The 19,942-nt window shown below is 45.8% G+C and overlaps 2 protein-coding genes across 5 annotated transcripts in view; one reads left to right on the top strand and one right to left on the bottom strand.

Moving 5' to 3' along the window:
- The first annotated feature begins 282 nt into the window (after positions 1 to 282).
- LOC117800462 (type I iodothyronine deiodinase-like) lies at positions 283 to 6,685 on the top strand. The gene is made up of 3 exons (XM_034653005.1): positions 283 to 649; positions 3,545 to 3,744; positions 5,914 to 6,685. Exons 1-3 carry the CDS (start codon positions 565 to 567, stop codon positions 5,980 to 5,982), a joined length of 354 nt encoding a protein of 117 aa, XP_034508896.1. The 5' UTR covers positions 283 to 564; the 3' UTR covers positions 5,983 to 6,685.
- The window catches only part of HSPB11 (heat shock protein family B (small) member 11), a 47,102-nt gene continuing 29,746 nt past the window's right edge, over positions 2,587 to 19,942 (bottom strand). Inside the window, exons 5-7 of one of the 4 annotated variants that reach the window (XM_019795851.2) lie at positions 19,894 to 19,937; positions 15,828 to 15,908; positions 2,587 to 2,610 (exon numbers count right to left, since the gene is read on the bottom strand). In XM_019795851.2, coding sequence (XP_019651410.1) covers positions 2,605 to 2,610; positions 15,828 to 15,908; positions 19,894 to 19,937 — 131 coding nt within the window. In that variant the 3' untranslated portion in view covers positions 2,587 to 2,604. The other 3 variants (XM_034652978.1, XM_002915744.4, XM_019795852.2) reach the window with 3 other exon arrangements.

Here is a 19,942-nt window from a genome sequence, read left to right on the forward strand (position 1 = left end):
ACAAGTGTCATTTACGTGACCATCTCCCACACGGTTTGTCCATCTCCCAGCACCTGGCAGAGCCCATGTCCCAGAATCAGAGCTCAGTGAAAGTTGGACGAGTGGGTTGAGGCCAGTATTGTATCAGCCTTGCTGGTTTATCCGCGGGTTCTTAAGTGTAGGTTGCTATTCATTGTAAGCAAAGTTGGTCCAGCAGTGCTTTTTCCAGTATGGTCCCCGGATCCCTGACGTCAGAGCCACCTGGGTAGCTCGTTAAAAACGCATATTCCAGGGCCCCACCCCAGGCCCACTGCATCCTGATTTATTGCACCCAAAGGCTGGAGACCTTCTTTCAACTTAGCACTGTGTTCAATTCACCGGCAGCTTCTATCCTCATGACGACTCCGGGGGCCGCTGAAACATTAGCATGGGTACTAGGTACACAGAGGTCATGCTACTGTTCTCTCTACCCTCATGTACTTTAAATTTTTTCCATAATATGAAACAGGACAGGCAGCAGGAGCGCAGACGCAAGCACACACAGTGTATCCCTGGGGCAGACGGCCCTTCGGGAGAGCAGCCGCCATGAGTTTCAGAAAGAGGATTGGGTACCTTCAGGTGTCTGTGGTCATCATGGCTGAGAAGAGACGATGCCTTGAGGTCGTCACAGGTGCCAGCATTTCTCCAACTCTAATGTGTGCTTAAATAGCCTTGGGGGACCTTACTCTGGCTCAGCAGGGCGGTGGGGCAGCTCCCCAGGTGATGCTGAGGCTGCCGGCCCAGGGTCGCACTGGGAGTCACAAAATCCAGCTCTAATCTCTAAAAGAACGAGCTGTAAACGGTAACCAGAGGGGTGGATCATCACAGACAGTGTTTCTGGTCCTGATACCTGTCTCCTGACTCATGTCTCCTGGAGTCAGCACAGGATGAATCTTTCCACGACCCAGGGCTGACTACCTCAAGCCAATGAGGAAAGACTTCCTGACCCCGTTCTGACACAGACCAGTTCCTTGCCTCTGTGCTTTGCCAGTCCTGGTTCGGGCGTTTCTTCCTCCTCCCCACCTCCTTCCACAGGGTACTTGTTTCTGTCAATCAGACGAAGGTGGGTATGGCCTGACCCACCAAATTCAAATGCACAGAGCTAGGGTCCCCCAATCCCACAAGGTCTGGGGCCTGCAGCCCAAACCTTGTTCCCACACGCCACATGTTTGTCCAGGTAAATTATAGGGAGGGACGAGGCAGGATGGGAAGAACATGGACTTCGGAGTTTCCGACCTGAGTATGGGTCCTAGCTCCAACAGGTGCCGAACACATGACTGTGGGCAACTTCCCTTCCATNAAATTCAAATGCACAGAGCTAGGGTCCCCCAATCCCACAAGGTCTGGGGCCTGCAGCCCAAACCTTGTTCCCACACACCACATGTTTGTCCAGGTAAATTATGGGGAGGGACGAGGCAGGATGGGAAGAACATGGACTTCGGAGTTTCCGACCTGAGTATGGGTCCTAGCTCCAACAGGTGCCGAACACATGACTGTGGGCAACTTCCCTTCCATGCTCACTCTTGCGACAGTGAAATAGGATGACAACACCAGCCTCACAGAATCCTCATTCGACAATACTTGACGAGTACCTGCTATGTGCCAGCCCTGTGCGGGGCCTGGGGATATTGAGACAAAAGATACACACAGTCCCTGCCCCTCAGGAACTCGCAGTTAAAGCTGGGGCAGTGAGTCACTGCTTCTCTCCGGCCCTCCGTGTCCTCAGCTGCAGGACGAGGGGGAGAATCCCAGCTTGGCCTCCCCTAGGAGGTCGTTGTGAAGCTCCAAGGAGCTAACAAGACTGACCGCCTAAACATGAAACAGGGAAGCTGGTGTTATAGTCATCTACAGAGTTTTGATGTCTTGGGGCAGGTGACAGTTACTTTACACTGTGGCCAGGCATTTGTATCTTGGCATGAATTTCTCCTGAGAGCTGGCTTTTCTTGGAGGAAGGTTCCTGAGCAGGGGACTTTGGAGCCCCGAGGAGGTGAAGCCATTTCTGCTGATAGACTTAACCGACTTCTGCTACCCTGGGAGGCAGCTATTACTGTAAACACGGACCACGTGGCTTCCGAACGATCCCATGACCACGTTACCTGGGTCCCAGGCTCCCCAGAAATGGGACAAGTAGAAGGGCAAGGCCAGAGCACTCCGTGGTTATTGTTTTCAGCCCATTAACAGGAGTACCACTTCCTGTAAGTAGGAAGAAGGGCACCTTGGCAAATGAGGCCATTTGAAAATCCCCTTCCATTTAAAGTTAAGCAGCCTTAAGTGGGTTTGGTTTTGGGGCATCTCCAGAGCAAAGCAGCAGAATGCCTGTGGTATAGAAGAAAAACNCCCTTCCATTTAAAGTTAAGCAGCCTTAAGTGGGTTTGGTTTTGGGGCATCTCCAGAGCAAAGCAGCAGAATACCTGTGGTATAGAAGAAAAACTGGGGGCACCTGGGTAGTGCAGTCGTTAAGCGTCTGCCTTCGGCTCAGGGCGTGATCCCGGCGTTCCGGGATCGAGTCCCACATTGGTCCTCCACTGGGAGCCTGCTCCTTCCTCTCCCACTCCCCTGCTGTGTTCCCTCTCTCGCTGGCTGTCTCTATCTCTGTCAAATAAATACATAAATAATCTTTTTAAAAAAAATTTTAAAAAAAAGATTCAATAAAAAAAAAAAGAAGAAAAACTGGGTTCTTTCCTGCCTGTGTGTTATTTGGGGGAGTCAGACAAAATAAACCAGTATTTTTGAAGCACCTTCCGTGAATCAGGCAGAGTCCTGGGGATTCTGTATAAGTTACCTCACAGCCACCTGCAACACTGGTCCTATTAATCCCATAACAGATGGGGAAACTGAGAATTTAAAGAGATTTCAAAGGCTTGCCCAATAACACACAGCTGAGTGTGTCAGGGAAGGCTTCCTGGAGGAGAGGGGGTTAGAGCTGTGGTTCTCAACGGAGGGTGATTTTTGTCCCCCAAGGGACATCCGGCAACGCCTGGAGATGTTCTTGGTTGTCAAAAACAGATTGAAGGGAGGGTGGGGTGCTGGCGCTACTGCCGTCTAGTGAGTAGAGGCCAAAGATGAGGCCCGATACCCTGTAACATGTAGCACTGGGCAGAATGCACGTAGAGAACTGCTGCTCTAGACCCTTGCCTCGCAGAGCATGGTCCAGGGACCGAGCGGCCTTGGCCTCCCCGGCACCAGCTAGACCCTCAATGCCACCCTAGACGGACTGAATCAGAATCTGCCTTTAACAAGGTCCCCATGTGATTCAAGTCCGAGAAGCACTGGCCTAGTGACCTCTCCCATGCTGAAGAGCCGAGGTCTGGGAGTCAGGAGCCCCGGGCTTCCATTTTGGATCAGTCAGTAACTCGCTATGTGATCTCGTGCATTCACGCATAGTAGGAAACTGGGCCAAATCATGGCCAAGGGCTCCTCTATCTGGGACCCTCAGTTAAAGGGGGTGGGGATGGGGGTATTTAACCTGCAGGAAATACGTACGTGCCCTGCCTGTGAGGCCCACTGCCCATCTTTTCTTTTGTAGATGGCTGGGCTTTTAAGAACAATGTGAACATCAGGACTCACCGGAATCTCCAGGATCGCCTGCAGGCCGCCCGCTTGCTGCTGGACAGGACCCCCCGGTGCCCCGTGGTGGTGGACACAATGGAGAACGAAAGCAACTGGCGCTACGCAGCGCTGCCCGAGAGGCTCTACGTGCTCCGGGAGGGCAGGATCCTCTACAAGGTGACTGGGGCGCGGGGCCCAGGAAGGGCGCGGGCAGAAAGGGCTTTGCAGCAGGCAGACCTGCATTCAAGTCACTGCCCAGCCTTTTACCAGCCATGTGACCAGGGGCGAGTCCTCTCCTCTCGTGGCGTTTCAGTTTCCTCTTCTGCAAAAGGGAGGTGCTGCCCCCCCACCACATGGGGTGAAATCACGCACAGGAAAGTCCCTAGCATTTGGACTGCAGCTGCAGCCTCAGGCCCAGCCCTAGTTCAGTTTGGAGCTGAATGCGAGAAGGTCGTTTCCATTTCATAAACAATGCTCGGAGAAGGACATTGACTTGCCCAACGTCACGCTGCACAAGGCTCTGATTCCAATTCTAAATCCTTTGAATGGGGTGGGCCAGGAGTGGGAGGGTCTGAAGACGCTCGTCTCTGAGGCAGGCCTGAATCTGGAGGGGGTTGTAAGAGTGAGAGGAGAACAAACCCTCCAGTGAGCAGCTGGAGATGCTGAAGCAGGGATTCACTCGAGGCAGGAATTGAGTCCTGGCTTGCTTTCCACTGATTGTGCCCCCCTTGCGGCGTCCAGCCTGGCCAGGGTGGGGGGACAAAAGCACAGCCTCTGGCCACTTGGGCACTGCTGGCCTCCCCTGAGAGGGCAGAAACTGTTTTATAGCTGCCGAAGGGATGTCAAACCTTGGAGAGCCCGTGGAGCCCAACCATGCGTCTGCTCCTCTGCGCACGGGTCACGCTGCTGGCCCTACTTCTGCAGGGAAATGAGCAACAGATGCAGCCCCAAGGTGCCAAGGGCCACAGCACAAGCATTCAGGTCCTTCTTCCCTTCTCCTCCCCAGAGACATGGCTCTAAGATGGCATGATGGAGGCCAAACAGGGTGAGGCCCCGTGCAAGTACTGGCCACACAGGAACGAAATGAAAATGGCCCACCCCTTACTTGGAGTCTGAGGGATAAGGAAGACACACACAGTGTGCTCCAGTGTCCCAAGTACTAGGAGACTCCAGATGAGGGATCGGCAAACTTTTTCTGTAAAGGGCCTGATTGTAAATATTTTCGGCTTTGTGGGCCAAATAATCCCTGGTCACAACAACTCAGTCCTGCTGTTATAGCACAAAATCAGCACAGGCGAAATATAAATGAGTGTGAGGCATTAGGACAGACTTGGCTTTCAGACTGTCAATTTCCTGACCCCTGAGGAAGGATAGGCTCTGTAGAGGTGGTGACAATTACGCAGGCCTTAAAGGCTAGGAAGCCAGCCACGTGGCATTGCAGATATAGGGAAGAAGGTGGGCAAGGGCACTGGGGCATATTACAGCAGAGTGTGAATGGAGAATTGGGGGCATTTAGGTGACAGCGGTCTCATTCTGGACCAAGTTCAGCCTACCTTTTGGACAAAGGAGAGCCATTGACAAGTTTTGAGCAGGAGGGAGGCATGATCGGATCTCTATTTTATTTTATTTTATTTTATTTTATTTTTTTAAAGATTTATTTATTAGACAGCATGCGTGCATGTGAGTGGGGGGAGGGGCAGAGGGAGAGAATCCCAAGCAGACTCCCTACTGACCATGGAACCCCATGCAGGGCTTAATCCCAGGACCCCGAGATCATGACCTGAGCTGATGTCAAGAGTCGGACACTCAACTGACTGAGCCCCCCAGGTGCCCCTGGATCTGTATTTTAGAAAGATCACTGGCTCTTGGGTGAGGCGTGGACTGGAGGGAGCAGGGACTGAGGACTGGGGATGGTCAGGAGGTGGCACGGCTGCCCAAGCAGGAGTTGAAGAGGACTGAACTAGGGCATTGGGACTGGAGAGGCGGAGGTGGGTCTGACTTAGAATGGGTGGAACTTGCTGTGAGCGGTAGAGAAAATAAGGGCCGTCTGAAGTCTAATTATGGGAGAGCAGCTTATTTATATAGACCCCTTTCTCCTTCTGAAACTATTCACCTTACCCCCTGTGGTTTTTCTCGTACTTCTGGGTCCCGGTCTGCCCCGTTAAATGTTGGTACCATTCCACACCCTCTCCCTGGGTGATCTCATCCACCTTATGGTAGCCTCTGCCATTGACACCATCATGACAAAGTCTCACATAGCTAACACTAGCCCGGTTCTGTCAACCAAGCTCCAGACGCCCTATTCCTGCAGGTTGGAAATCTGGAGTGCCGATTCTTCTCTTGCAGGGTAAATCTGGCCCTTGGAACTACCACCCAGAGGAAGTCCGTGCTGTTCTGGAGAAGCTCCACAGTTAGTCTGGAAAGATCCCCCAGTTCTAGGTGATCAACAGGAGGGCTCCTCAAGTCTTGGCTCGCCTCCCAGCCCAGGTGGCTTTTACCTCTGGACTCCTGTCCCCTGCCGAACCACTAGCTCAGATTGGTCTGGTCCAACCAAACAATTGTAATCAGAAAACAAAGCAGCAAGTAAGCTGAATGTTAAAGACCATACAACTCGATTCTGCCCCCACGGTGGAGACCACATTTGTCGCACGACATCGCCACGTGAGAGAGGCCCCACTCCATGCTGAGGTGTGCTCTCTCTCTCCAGCCACTCTGGTACCAAGTGGTCAGATACGGCAGTCCTTATGTTAGGCAAATTCATTTTCCCCAATTGGCCATTTATGGACTTGATCACCTAAGACACTAAACTGACTTTTAGAACCAAGCATGGGGAGAACGCCAGTTGTTCAGAGAAAGAGATGAGGAATTGAAAGCTGTTGCTCATTTATGCAGAAGCTTGCATTCAAAATTGTTTCTCTGATTTCTTTGCAAGTCTCCTAATGGTCATTTGTGTTAGATTACATCAGACTAATGGATAACCATTGGCATTCATCTGTTTTAACTCTGCTTCTTTTCATATTTGTCTATGACGGCCACAGCCTAAAGTACACACAGCTGTGACTTGATTTGAAAGAAAATGTTTTAAGATGCAGCAAGCTAATACAGAATGATCAAACTATCTCAGGCTATTTGAGATGGCTTCAGTGTGATCTTTACATTTTCTTTTCCAATTTGTGTCAGCCTATTTTATCTTGCCTTATAGCCCAGTGTAATCTGATCAGCAAAAATACCATATGCTTGCAAGTGCCTCATTTGGTGAGAAGAACATTCATTCTTCGTGGGTTACATATCAAATGTCCCTTTGTCTTGTGAACTGCTGAAGAATGTTTCACAGTGGAATCCAACTACCTTCACAACATGACATAAAAGAATGGGCTTGGGAGACATTTTTCTAACATGAAAACACATTCTCCTTGGCTCTGCCTTCGTGGCTACAATGTTAACACTATTAATGTTGCTATTTTATTCTTTTTTAAAAACTTATCATTAATCATCTACCAGGCACCCATGTTCAGCCATGTTAAGTCATCTAATCTTTATACATTGCAAAGAGGAGATTATTATCCCCATTTTATAGATGGGAAATCAAGGCTCGGAGTGGGGGATTTGTGGAAGGTCTCAGAACTAGTAATAAGCCAAGGTTCGAACCCCATCTCTACCTTCAGCTTGCTGTGCGACTTCGGCTCGGCTGCCTTGGTCTCTTGAACTATAAAATGCGATACGAGCAGTGCCTGCTGCATGGGGGATTTGTGAGTAAAACACTCAGAACCCTGACTGCCTTAGAGAAAATGCCATGGACAGGCTGAGGATTATTATTATAAGTCGCTCCAAACTGCCTCCTTGGGCCCCCTTTTTAGGGAGTGGGAGATGGTGAGAAGGCAGCACAGTAGGGACGCTGAATAAAAATTCCTCATCCTGCCAAAGCAACGCAGGCATGAGTTTGCACGGGCACCCTGAGAGAGTAGCTGGGCACACAGTGGGACTGCAGCACAGCCGGGCACGGACCTTCTTAAGCCCCAGTTCCATAAAAGGAGACAGCGGATAAGCCCATGGTCCTCTGAACCACTCCTCCGATGGTCCCCCGATTCATGCCTATAAATGCACACAGAGCTGCCAGTTTTCAGTGAACAACAGCAGCTAGAACTGAGGAGTTTTCAGAATGTTAAAATAGACCCGAAGCGTTCCAAGTCAATTCTGTTCAGTTGAATGCTTCAGACATTCATTGAGCACGGATCCCTTACTGGGTGCTGAGTAATGCACAGATGGACAAGGTCCAGCTTAACCTCACGGGGGACTAGGCATCCATGGCAATGACCATAATGCAAAGCGAGTATGATGGGGGACAGCTGAGATAAAGACTCACTGCTCAGGGAGGATGGAGGGGAGGGCACTCCCGTGGAGCTGGGTGGGCCTGGGAAAGCCTGGTGGAGGTGGTGGCGTTGGGCTGGGGCTTCGAGGAGGCCCAGGCCTTCCACAGTCTGCGATGGGAACCTGGAGAGCACGGGGAGGGATAAGGACATTTGTGGGGAAACACGCATGGCAGAGGTGGAACAGAATTGTGCAGGATGCTTCAGAGGTTTGGACTCTAATTCTGCCAAACTGGCCGCAGACAATTCATTTCTGCTAAGCTGAGCCATGAAGTTCAGCAGGTGTGCGAACTAGGCAGCGTGCTTAGCTGTCAGCTGAAGGATTCCGGATACCTATTCTGCCATATAGATGACATCATTGAAAGTCTCAAGTAGTTTTTTTTTTTTTTTAAAGATTTTATTTATTTATTTGACAGAGATAGAGACAGCCAGCGAGAGAGGGAACACAAGCAGGAGGAATGGGAGAGGGAAGAAGCAGGCTCATAGCAGAGGAGCCTGATGTGGGGCTCGATCCCATAACGCCGGGATCACGCCCTGAGCTGAAGGCAGACGCTTAACCGCTGTGCCACCCAGGTGCCCCTCAAGTAGTTTTTTCAAGAAGGGCACATGGGGGCGCCTGGGTGGTATAGTCGGTTAACATCTGACTTGGTTTCTGCTCAGGATGCGATTTCAGGGTCTTGAGTTCGAGCCCCACGTTGGGCTCCACACTCAGTGGGGAGTCTGCTTGCGATTCCCTCTCTCCCTCTCCCTCACCCTTGTTCTCTCTCTCTTATAAATAAGTCTTAAAACCCAGAAGGGCACATGGATGCCATGCTTCCTGACGTCTGACATGCTTGCACCTGCGAGTCTGTTGTCTGGAGCCCACAGGATCCCTGGCTGGGATTCAGACTCTTCTGTTTTGGCCTTTACCTCAGAGATTCGCAGACATTGCTCTGTTGTTGTCTAGCAATTGTGAGAGGAGGAGTCTGAGGCCAGCCTGAGTGATTTCTCCAAGCTCTTGAATTGCTTTTGTTCTGCCTGGAGACCTGTCAGATTCTGTCTTTATACCTGAGATTCAGTAACTTCACCAAGACCTAGTCCCAGTGTTGACTGTTCTAATACCAACATTGCCTGTAATACTGCTATAGTCTGAATATTCGTGTCCCCTCAGATCCATATGCTGAATCCTGAAGCCCAGTGTGATAGTATTAGGGTAGGATGGGAGGAACGTCGAATGGATCACCCATTGGGAGGGACCCGTTAGGAATGAGATTGGTGCTGTTACAAAAGAGGCCCCAGAGAGCTAGCTTGCCCCTTGCCACCGGCTGAGGATACAAAAGTCTGCAACCCCAGAAGACGGCCCTCACCTGACCTTGCTGACACCCTGATCTCAGCTTTCAGGCTCCAGAACCCTAAGAAATAAATTTCTACTGTCTATACGCCAGCTAGTCTATGGCATTTTTGTTATGGTGGCTTGAACAACTAAGGCAAATACAATATCCTCTTCTGGTCCTAAGATTTAATTTTTTTTTTTTTAATTTCAGGGACATTCTCTTCAGTTGCCTTGAACATCTTTTCTATTGTATTTTATCCTACTCTCTTAGGAAGGAGAATTATGGGTATGTTGTATCCCCTGTTCTTCCACAGTTGTTACCTTCTCTATAACTATTTTTTATTTAAAAAAATTAAATTTTTATTTATTTATTTGAGAGGGAGAGAACACTAGCAGGGTTAGGGGCAGAGGGAGAGGGAGAAGCAGACTCCATGCTGAGCAGGGAGCCCGACATAGGGCTCCATCCCAGCACCCTGAAGGCAGACCCTTAACTGACTGAGCCACCCAGGTGCCCCTCGGTAATTATTTTTAAAAATCTGTGTTCTTTTCCATTTCATTTTGTGATTTTTCTCAAGCTCTCTCCTCTGACCCGGATTCTTCTTAAACCAGGTTTATTACTGTGCCAGACACAGTTTGGCGGTTCTCACCCAGTCCCATTTGCCCACACTCTCCTCTGGATGTGAGGGAGCTGGAGGCCCGAAGGCCGCACTCTGGTTAGGTTCTGCCAGCGGGAAGCAGTGGGAGCTTCTGGCTAGGTTCTGCCAGCGGGAGCGTAGAAGGTGGATGGAAGGGAGAAGCCATTTTTTTCTGCTTCCAGCTGGAGAGATTGCAGGGGACTGGGTATTGTGGCTGTGCTGTCACCAGCCAAGGCAGTGGGTGGCTTCTGTTCAGAGACAGTGATGGTGCCTCCACTGGTCAACAGCGGGTGTGGCTCACGGGTGCCAACTCTGGGTTACAGCCTCACCTCCTATTTGTTTTCCCAGCCTCTTCAACATTTTGTAACAAATTCCCTGCATTAGTTCCCTCTCTACTTTAAATACAGCTCTCGAGCCAATGTAGTTTTCCTAATTGAAAGCTGACTGCTGCAATTACCATCATCATCCCTTTGCTTCTAAGTGGCTTTACCTCTGAGATGGTTTTCTTTTTCACTTCCGTTTCTCGGTGCTGGCAGCTCGCTGTTCATCTTCTGTGCCTTATCGTTTTTCTTTAAATCCTTGTATCTCTTCTTGGAGCTCTTTCTGTCTTTTCAAGAGATAACTGTGAGCTTCAATTCTTGTGTTCTCTCGTTTCTCTTGCAACCTATGTTGTGTATGCACTTACTTTTCTGTTTTCTTTCCTCCACTTCTGTTAGTTGCCAGTTACAGGTCCCTACAGTACAGTGGTTCTCAAACTTCGGCATGCATCAAATCCACCTGGAGGGCTTGTTAAACTAGATTCGTGGGTCCCAACCTCAGTATTTCTGAGTCCACAGATCTGCGGGTGGAATAGGAACTGTGCGTTTCTAACACGTTCTCAGGTAAAAGGCTGCCGTTTCAGGGAGCACACTCTGCGAAGCGCTGCCAGAGCGGACACTGTTGGTGGTCCACCCGGATCCCTCAACCAGGCCGATGCACCCAGCTGCCACCTGCTCTGCGTGTTGGCTGCTAGTGGCTCACAGACGCCCTTTTCCTGAGAAGGTTCCTCAACAAGAGCTACGCTACCCAGAAATTCCTGAAAGACGATGTTCGCCTGAGGGTGACCATGACTGCTGCTTTTGTCATACAGAGTCCTGGGCCCCTGCCTCAGGTGGGAGTACACCTCTCAGGTGCCATTCATGGTCCAGAGCACCCTACGGGGTCAGCCTGGCGCTTCAGCTGAAGCCACAGCTTTTTCTTTTTTTAATATTTATTTATTAATTTGGGGGGGAAGGGGCAGAGGGAGAGAATCTTGAAGCGGACTTCCGACCGAGCGCGGAGCCCAGTGCAAAGCTCCATCCCATGACCCTGAGATCTCGACCTGAACGGAAACCAAGAGTCGGACGCTCAACTGACTGAGCCACCAAGGCGCCCCTGAAGCCGTATCTTTGATTAACTTTCTCCCCTTGCCTTATCCTGCTTCCTGAGAGCACTCAATAAATCACTCTTACAAGAGTCCCTATTTCAGACTCTGTTTCTGGAGAAACTGACCTAAAGCAGTCCACTTCTGGGTCTTTTCTGATTACTCTTTAACGGGGCTTATTATTTGCTGGAACAGAGGGTAGAAGGATGAGGAGGAGTAAGCTGGGGCAATCTGCAACTTTCATTTAGATTAGCTGTCTTAAATACCCTCTTAAGTTTATTACCTCCTTTGCAATGGAGCTCCTAGAAATCCCCTTCAGTCACACTCTCTGCTTCAACTGCCTTCTCACCACCTGCTATGCACTGAATTCATATGTTGTACCTCTAACCCACAATGTGACTGTATATGGAGGCAGGGCCGGGAGCTGGTAATTAAGGTTAGATGAAGTCAGACTATGGCACTGATACAAGAGAATCTGTCCTTTTAAGTAAAGACACCAGAGAGGGGCGTCTAGGTGCCTCAGTCAGTTAAGTGTCTGACTTTGGCTCAGGTCATGATCTTGGGGTCCTGGGATGGAGCCCTGGGTCAGGCTCCCCGTTTGGTTGGAAGTCTGCTTGTCCCTCTCCCTCTCCTCCGCCCCCCACCCCCACTGGCACTCACTCTCTCTCAAATGAACAAAATCTTTAAAAGAAGAAGAAGAAGAGGAGGAGACACCAGAGAGTTCTCTCTCCCGCTCTGTAAAGAGAAGAGGTCATGTGAGCACACAGGGAGATGGCGCTCATCTCCAAGCCAGGAAGAGAGGTCTCACGGGGAACTAACTACGCTGGCACCTTGATCTTGGCCTTTCAGTCTCCAGAACCGTGAGAAAATAAATGTCTGCTGTTCAGGCGTCATAGCCTGAGGTAATTTGTTTCAGCAGCTCGAGCTAAGACAGCCTCCTTCACCATGCTTCCCCCAGCAGTCTCCTTGGTGTATCCTGCCTGTCTCTCCTTCAGCTCCGTCTCCCCAGCCATTCTGAGTTATTAACCTCAGCCCTCTGGGGACATTCCTACTCCTCTGAAGCTACCTGCAGGCTGAGATGGCTTCAGTCTAATAAAAAAATTGCTGAAGCAGCCTTTCATGTCTGTGACATGTTCAAGAAAGTCTCTAGTTCTGGGAGAGCATGGCAGTTCTCAGCTTCCTTTTTACCAAAGTCCTGATTTCACAGTACTTAGTGAAAATCCTTTCCAGTGAGAGGCTGTAACTATTTCCTTGAAGATGAAATTCTTTTTTTCTTTCTTTTTATAATTCTTTTGTTGTGAATAATGAGTTTTGAGAAAGGGGATGAAGTAAAAATCCCTTTACTCCACCATCTTTAACCAGAAGTATCGGTCTTATATTTACATATGATTTATATCCCTTTATAAAGTATGAGCTTTGCTGTCTGTATATATGCTTTTTTTTTTTAAAGATTTTATTTATTTGACACAGAGAGACACAGGAAGAGAGGGAACACAAGCAGGCGGAGTTGGAGAGGGAGAAGCAGGCTTCCAGCTGAGCAGGGAGCCCGATGCGGGGCTCGATCCCAGGACCCTGGGATCATGACCTGAGCTGAAGGCAGATGCTTAATGACTGAGCCACCAGGCGCCCCTGTATATATGCTTTCTAGTGTATGGATGCATAGTTGTTTCCAGTTTCCTGTCCTGTAAATAGCATTGCTATCAATCTTTCTGCATTTGTCATTTATCTGATTATTAGAATATATTCCTAGAAATGCAATTTGTGTCAAAAGCTATGTGTGTGTTTAAAACTTTGCACACTGCCACATGTAATTTTTTAGAAGGTTCGCTATCAGCTACAAAGGGCTATTGGAGCATCACCTAGAAAGTGAAGTCCCCAAAGGATGCCCCTCATAGAGGGACATTCCTGAGACAGGAGTCATAACAGCAATGCTTTTTAAAAAGTCTGTATAAATGAGTGAGAGATACAAGAATTTTCATTTGTGCAATATTTCTTTGCCCTGTTTGAGCACATGGTTAAAATGTCATTAGATATTTACTTTTTAAAAAAGTAAAAAATTGGGGTGCCTGGTTGGCTCAGTCAGTTAAGCATCTGCCTTCGGCTCAGGTCATGATCCGGGTCCTGGAATCGAGCCTAGTGTTGGGCTCCCTGCTCAGCGGGGAGTCTGCTTCTCTCTCTCTCTGCCCCTACCACCCCCATTTGTGCTTTCTCTATCAAATAAATAAAATCTTTAAAAAATAATAATAAAGAAACAAAAAAGTAAAAACTTGATACAAGGCACTGTGGTAGGCACTGGCCCACAGTAAGTGATCCAAAAGTGTATATTTTATTAGCTAGCTTTATTAAAAACTCCTTAAGGATGTTATAGTATAAAGAGATAAAGTCAACACATTTTAACTGAAAATCTACTATGTGCCAGTCACTGTTCTAAGGCCTGAGGATACAGTCAAGCAAAAGCAACAAATATTCCCTGCCCTTGTGGAATTTACATTTTAGTGAGGGAAAGAGACAATAAACACGATATACATGATAAAGAAGAAAAAAAATATGTGTTAGCAATAAGCAGGGCCATAAGCAGGTTGTGGTTGCTGAGGGCGATTCAATCATTTGAGCCCCTACCCAAGATATTCACACTTGAAAGGAGACTGCACTGCCCCCATCTTTCACAGCAGGCTTGGGATATGATTAAAGGGAAAAAAGCTCAGTTGAATTTTAGTGGTAGTGAGAAAAGAGGAGTAAGGTACCAGATGCCCTGAAGCACAGGACCTAGGGTGGCTAGTCCCAGAACAAAGGAGACAGACAGCGCGTGGGGAAGGAAGACTGAATGTGTTTATGTTGCAATGGTGTGGGTGGGTGGGGACCAGCAAGGGTGATGAGACGTTGTATTTTAGATACCCGGGGCCAGGGAAGGCCTCACTGAGGAGATTCTGTGTAAGGATCTGAAGTTCGTGAGGAAGCTAGCTGTACAGATACCTAAGGAAAAAGCCCTCCGGGCAGAGGAGGCAAACTCAAAGGTCTCCCAGAGCACACAGCACGCTGGGAGTCAGGAGTCAGTGGTTAGGTGGAGATAAATCCAGATGAGGGATGAAGGGGATCGAGGAAGCCAACTGGGGACAAATGAGACTTTAAAAAGATGATGGGGTTTAGCAGTGAAGAAAAAAGAAAAAAGATAAAGCCACATTTTATTATACCTATTGCCTGAAATGTGGAGAGGTTTTTATAAGGTGAAGTGACTCTTTAAAGTCCAGGAAAACGAAGGCTAAAGAATGCTGTTTTTAAGGATCATAACATGGTATTACAAGCACTACACTGATAACTTGTTCTCTGCATCCACAGAAGACAGACACAGAGAAAAAAGACTTAGAGATAATTTACTAGGCCTGTGCCAAAGAGATCAATCAGGCAACCCCTGGAGATCCCTTCCAGCAAGTGCGAGCCTTAACACTGTTTCTTACACAAAGAATCACTGACATTTCAGTTTAGGAAGTTGGCCAAAAGAAAATCCTTAGCATTTCATTTTATTGAACATGAACACAATTGCTCCAAGTCACCTTCCTTCTCAAAAGCCTTAAACGGCTCCAGTGTTAAGGGAAAATATTTGAAAGCATTAAAAGCTCTCTGTGATCTGGCTGTAATGTATGGTTTTAGTCTTAGTCTTTGCCCTAGTCAGACTTAAATATTCATCACTCCCCAGACGTGTTTGAGGACAGAGTACTCCTCTTATCTTCGATCACACCAACATTGCTCTTCAAATACATTACTGTCCTCCATTTATCCAAAACCTACCTTTCTGAGAGTAAACCTATGCAACAAATCTTGGTAAGTGGTTTACCAGGAAGTATTAAGAACCTTAAAACTGTGCCTAACTTTGACTAATTCCCTTCTGGGAATCTCCTCTAAGGAAATCATCTGAGATGCAGGCAAAGATTTTTGCACAAAGATGCCCTCAGCAGCATTATTGATTTTTATTTTTCTATTACGAAGAATGTCAAGCATACACAGAGAGGTGCATGCAGTGAGGTCCCATATATCCACCACCCAGATTTAATCCTTTACTGCCATACTTGTTTCAACTAACACTTTTTCCCTCAAAAAATATGCTTAAGAATTTTAAAGCAAATCCCAGCTATCAGGGCATTTTACCCCTTTATACTTTGATATACATGTCTGAAAAAATATGAGCATTTTCTTACCTAAGCTTAATGCCAGTAACACAGCTAGCAAAATGAACAGTAACACCCAATCCATAAGTATATTCCCCCAAATATGCTTGTTTTGCTCAAATCAGCAGCCAAATAACATCCACACATGGCATGTGGTTTTGGGGGCTCTTATGTCTTTTTGAATCTAGAGTGGACCCCTTCCTTAATTAAATACCATTTTTCATGCCACTGACTTATTGAAGAAACCAGGTCACTTGTTCTGTAGGATAAGCCACATTCTAGATTTGTCTGTGAATCAGTCGGGATAGGCCATGTTATAGTCCGAATTTCATTGGCTTAAAACAATGAAGTTTTATTTTTCCTTCTGTATGTCCAACTCACCTTGAGACGTCTGCTCCCTGCTATCGCCAGGCTCACTTCCAGACCCAGACAGGTGAAGCAGTTACTTTGCAGAACATCATGCTGGCCGTCGCGACAGAGAAAGAAAAGAGCTTTGAAGTGTCTCATGCAGGCCTCGCTGCCACTTTCCCCTCATCTCATTGCCCACAACTGGTCACACGGCCCTACCCAAACGAAAAGGCCAGGAGGTCTGTCTCACCACGTGCAGGAAAGGCACAGATCTGGGCATTTCGGTGAGCTACAAAATGGCTACTAGTCTGTTTGCTGCCCTGTGGTGTCATTTTACTTGCTTTTCCATCCCCAGTATTTCCCAAAAAAGAGAAGTTAGCTCTAGAACTTGATTCAATTCAGGCTCAGTAATTTTGGCAAAAGAACTTCAGAGGTTGGCCTGTGTTTCATATCACATCACATCAGGGGCACAGAGTAATAACTGTAGCGGATTATAGCAGCAACAGCCACTGCCCCCTGCCTCCCACCATATATATGCATATGCGAAGACCATGAGAGACAGGCAAGAGTGAGAGAGATTGAGTTTAAGAAATTGCTCCTATGATTATGAAGTCTGGCAAGTCCAAAATCTGTAGAGTTGGCTGACAGGCTGAAGAGCTGTTGTTGCACAAGTCTGAGCGCCGTCTACTGGTAGAATTCCTTCTTGTCCAGGAAAGGCCAATCTTTGGTCTATCAAGGTCTTCAACTCATAGGATGGAGGGCAATCTGCTTTACTCAAAGTCCACCGATTTAAATGTTAATCTCATCCCAAAAATACCCCACATATAAACATTCAGAATGTTTGAACAAACATCTGGGCATTGTGACCGGTCTATGAAACACATAAAATTAACTATCACAAACATATTTCACTAAGATTATGGTATGGGTTGAACTATGTCTCCGAAAAGACATGTTGAAGTCTTAATCCCTGGTACCTGTGAATGGGACCTTACTTGAAAATATGACTGTTACAGATGTAATTAGTTATGATGAGGTCATACTGGAATAGGGTGGGCCCTAATTCAATACGACTGATGTCCTTAAAAGAAGAGGAGAAGATACACAGAAACAGGTACACACAGAGGGAAGATGATGTGAAGACACACAGAGAGAATGCCATATGATGATAGAGGCAGAAATTGGAGCTACGGTGCCACAAGCCAAGGAATGCCAAGGAATGCCAGAAACTAAGAGAGAGGCATGGAACAGATTCTCCTTCAGAACCTCCAGTAGGAACAAAACCGGTCAATACCTTGATTTGTGACTTCTAGCCTCTAAAACTATGAGACGATAAATTTCTGTTACTGTAAGCCATCAAGTTTGTAGTACATTATTATGGCAGCCTTAGGAAACTAAAATGAATGACATACACAAAATACTATGTTCTAATGTCACTGTTTCTTTTGTGTTTATTTTATCAACTTGTGATAAAGTTAGGTTCGTACATTTCTGTTTGTTTTCAATATTCTGGACTTTCTTTTCTGTTTTAATTTTTGGCTACATTAGTTACTTATGTTTTCAAAAGTCAAGCTATATAATAAAGCATATTCAGAGAAGTTCTATCTCCCTCTAATCTGTCCTATCCTGTTCCATACCTCCCCAGCATATACAAAAAATCAACTAATATCAATAATGATTGTCTGTGGGAAGTCAGATTATGTTTTTCCTAATTCTTCTTTGAGATTTTCAAATCAGAGCAAAAATAAAATTAAAAGAAAAAAAAGTAAAATTATTTGTACAAGGCCCAGCTCAAGTCCCATGGCCTCCATGAAACCTTTCCATAAGTACTTTCTCTTTTCTGAACTCATACATTTACTGTCTATATTGCTCACTTAGCTCTTTTCATCAGTCCAATCAATGAATTAAAAAATTAATGCACTGAACCTAAAAAAATTCATGCACTGAGATCTGACAGGCACTCTGTGAGATGCTGTGAGGACACAATGTATTATCAGTGAAGTTTTCATATATAGTCATTTCCTTCATTAAGTTGTATATTGAAGTGAGAGCTTTCTTATAGCCTACATGGTGGCCATCACTCCTGACTAATGAACCAAATTCCTTTGCACAAAATGAAGAGAAAATAAAAACTAAAACAGATTGATACAAATCCTTTTAATAAAGCATATCAATGACAACTTCATGTTTAAATAAATATATTGTTAAAAAAATCGTGCAAGAGCATTTTGTTATAATTACTAAGAAAGATGTGAGACTGCTAGTCCCTCTGCAGAAACACTATGCACAGATGCAAAATGATCAAAGGCTGATACAATAATGAATCTCAAGTAAGTGGCGTGGCCATCTCGTGTCTGCAAAGGAAAAATCAATATGGAAGCTTTTAGCAATTCTAGTTAACTGTTAAATAGCAGTTAGCAGAAGAAAGAGTTTGATGCAAAAATGATATCCTAAATATGTAATAATATATAAAATATTCAGAGGAGAAGCCAGCTGCATATCACAGTACCGCTGCTCTTCTGTATCATCAGGCGAATACCAGCATTGGTTTGGTGAAAAATAGCAGGTGGAACTAAAAATCACCACTTTACATTTCTGATTCATGTTTTTGAAGTGTCTTTCTAAAGTATTTTTCATGTTAGGAGACTTCCTTTGTTTGATGATTCCTCTGACTATACCACCCTGAAACATTTTATATTTTTACATTTATATAATTTCTCTGGAAAGCAATATGGCAATATATAAAAGCAGCTATAAATAAGTCTACACTAATGGATCCAGTAATTTCAATCCTTGAAATTTAATCTTAGAGAATAATTTAAAAGGTGAAGATCATGGTAGTGAGAACATGCATAAGATGTCCCCTGTAGGATTACTTACAATGACAGAGGGAGGAAAAATGAAATTAGTGAACATTTGCTTATTTTCATACATTCATTTTGAAATTACAATTATGAAACTTGTAATATAAAATTGTTTAAAAAGATACAAAATTCTTCATTTTTACTATTAAAACTATGTGACGCACATTGACAACTAGAAGAAAATAAGTGTAATAAAAGCTGTTGTGGCAGGATACGAAAATGGGTGACTTCCAGCTGCCCACTCCCCCTTACTACTTTCCAAATGTTCTATAATGTTGCAATGCTCCTTGATTCACAGTGAGTCCTGAAACAAAATACTTAGCAGAGGCTTACTAATCATAACCCATTAGTAAAGATGGAGAAAAACCGGCAGATAAAATTCAGTCTAATTAATCATTTTTCTGGCCCCCACTGGCCTCTCCAGTCGTTGGGCACATTTGGGTGGTGGAGAAGATAATTAACAGCATTCAAAAACTTCCTACAGAATCTTTTGAAGCACGGATTTCATAGCAGCACCCAGTAAGTTGTGAAGAAGGAAACTTAATGGACTAGGTTCCTCTTTCAGCCTCATTTAGAGAAACCTTAATTAAACAAACACTACCACCTAAAAAAAAAAAAAAAAAAGCCCACATATTCAGTTGTTTCACTTTTTTGTGTTTGTCTAAAACCAGGGCCTGATAAACGAGCAGGAACAGAGAAACTCCTGATGAGGCAGCAGCTTCCTCATCAACGGGCATTCATTCCACTTGACAAGCAAAGCCCAATGGAATGTTGTCGAAAAATGCTGGTTCTCTTTCCACCTCATCTCTCTTTGGCTTATTTGTTGCTGATCCTATGCTCCAGTTCCCCTTATGTGAATCTCCCTTGTCCTTTCATGCTTAAATTAACATCCAATTTTGGCATCTCAACCTTTTTTGATTCCTATTCTAAAAGGCCTACAGAATCAAATGAAAGAAAGCAAAGCAAGTAAATACTTCAAAATGAACAAAATAGAAACAAATAAGTGAATTGTTTTATCCTTGTTGAATATCCTGTTGTTCTATGGCAGATAAAAGCCTAGTTTATGCATGCTTTATTTAGAGTATAATATTGTTGAGAACAACCTTCTCTATTGGTTGATCAGGTATAGAACAAGGGAATTTATTAACTTTATGACTAAGGAGATAGATTTAAAATGTAAATACATTGTGCTGGCTAACGATAATGTTTATCTCTACAAAGTATTATCAACTTACCATAATTTCTTCATTTTGAAGCTGCCCCTCTGTGTGGACTAGATCTAAA

Source organism: Ailuropoda melanoleuca, chromosome 2 (genome assembly GCF_002007445.2).
Source record: "Ailuropoda melanoleuca isolate Jingjing chromosome 2, ASM200744v2, whole genome shotgun sequence".
NCBI classification, from domain to species: Eukaryota; Metazoa; Chordata; class Mammalia; order Carnivora; family Ursidae; genus Ailuropoda; species Ailuropoda melanoleuca.

Bases quoted from the DNA above. Each gene is read 5' to 3' on its own strand.
- LOC117800462 (XM_034653005.1), top strand. From the start codon at position 565: ATGAGTTTCAGAAAGAGGATTGGGTACCTTCAGGTGTCTGTGGTCATC. The intron at 650-3,544 runs GTGCCAGCATTT...TTTCTTTTGTAG, and splicing joins ATGCCTTGAGGTCGTCACAG to ATGGCTGGGCTTTTAAGAAC. The intron at 3,745-5,913 runs GTGACTGGGGCG...CTTCTCTTGCAG, and splicing joins AGGGCAGGATCCTCTACAAG to GGTAAATCTGGCCCTTGGAA.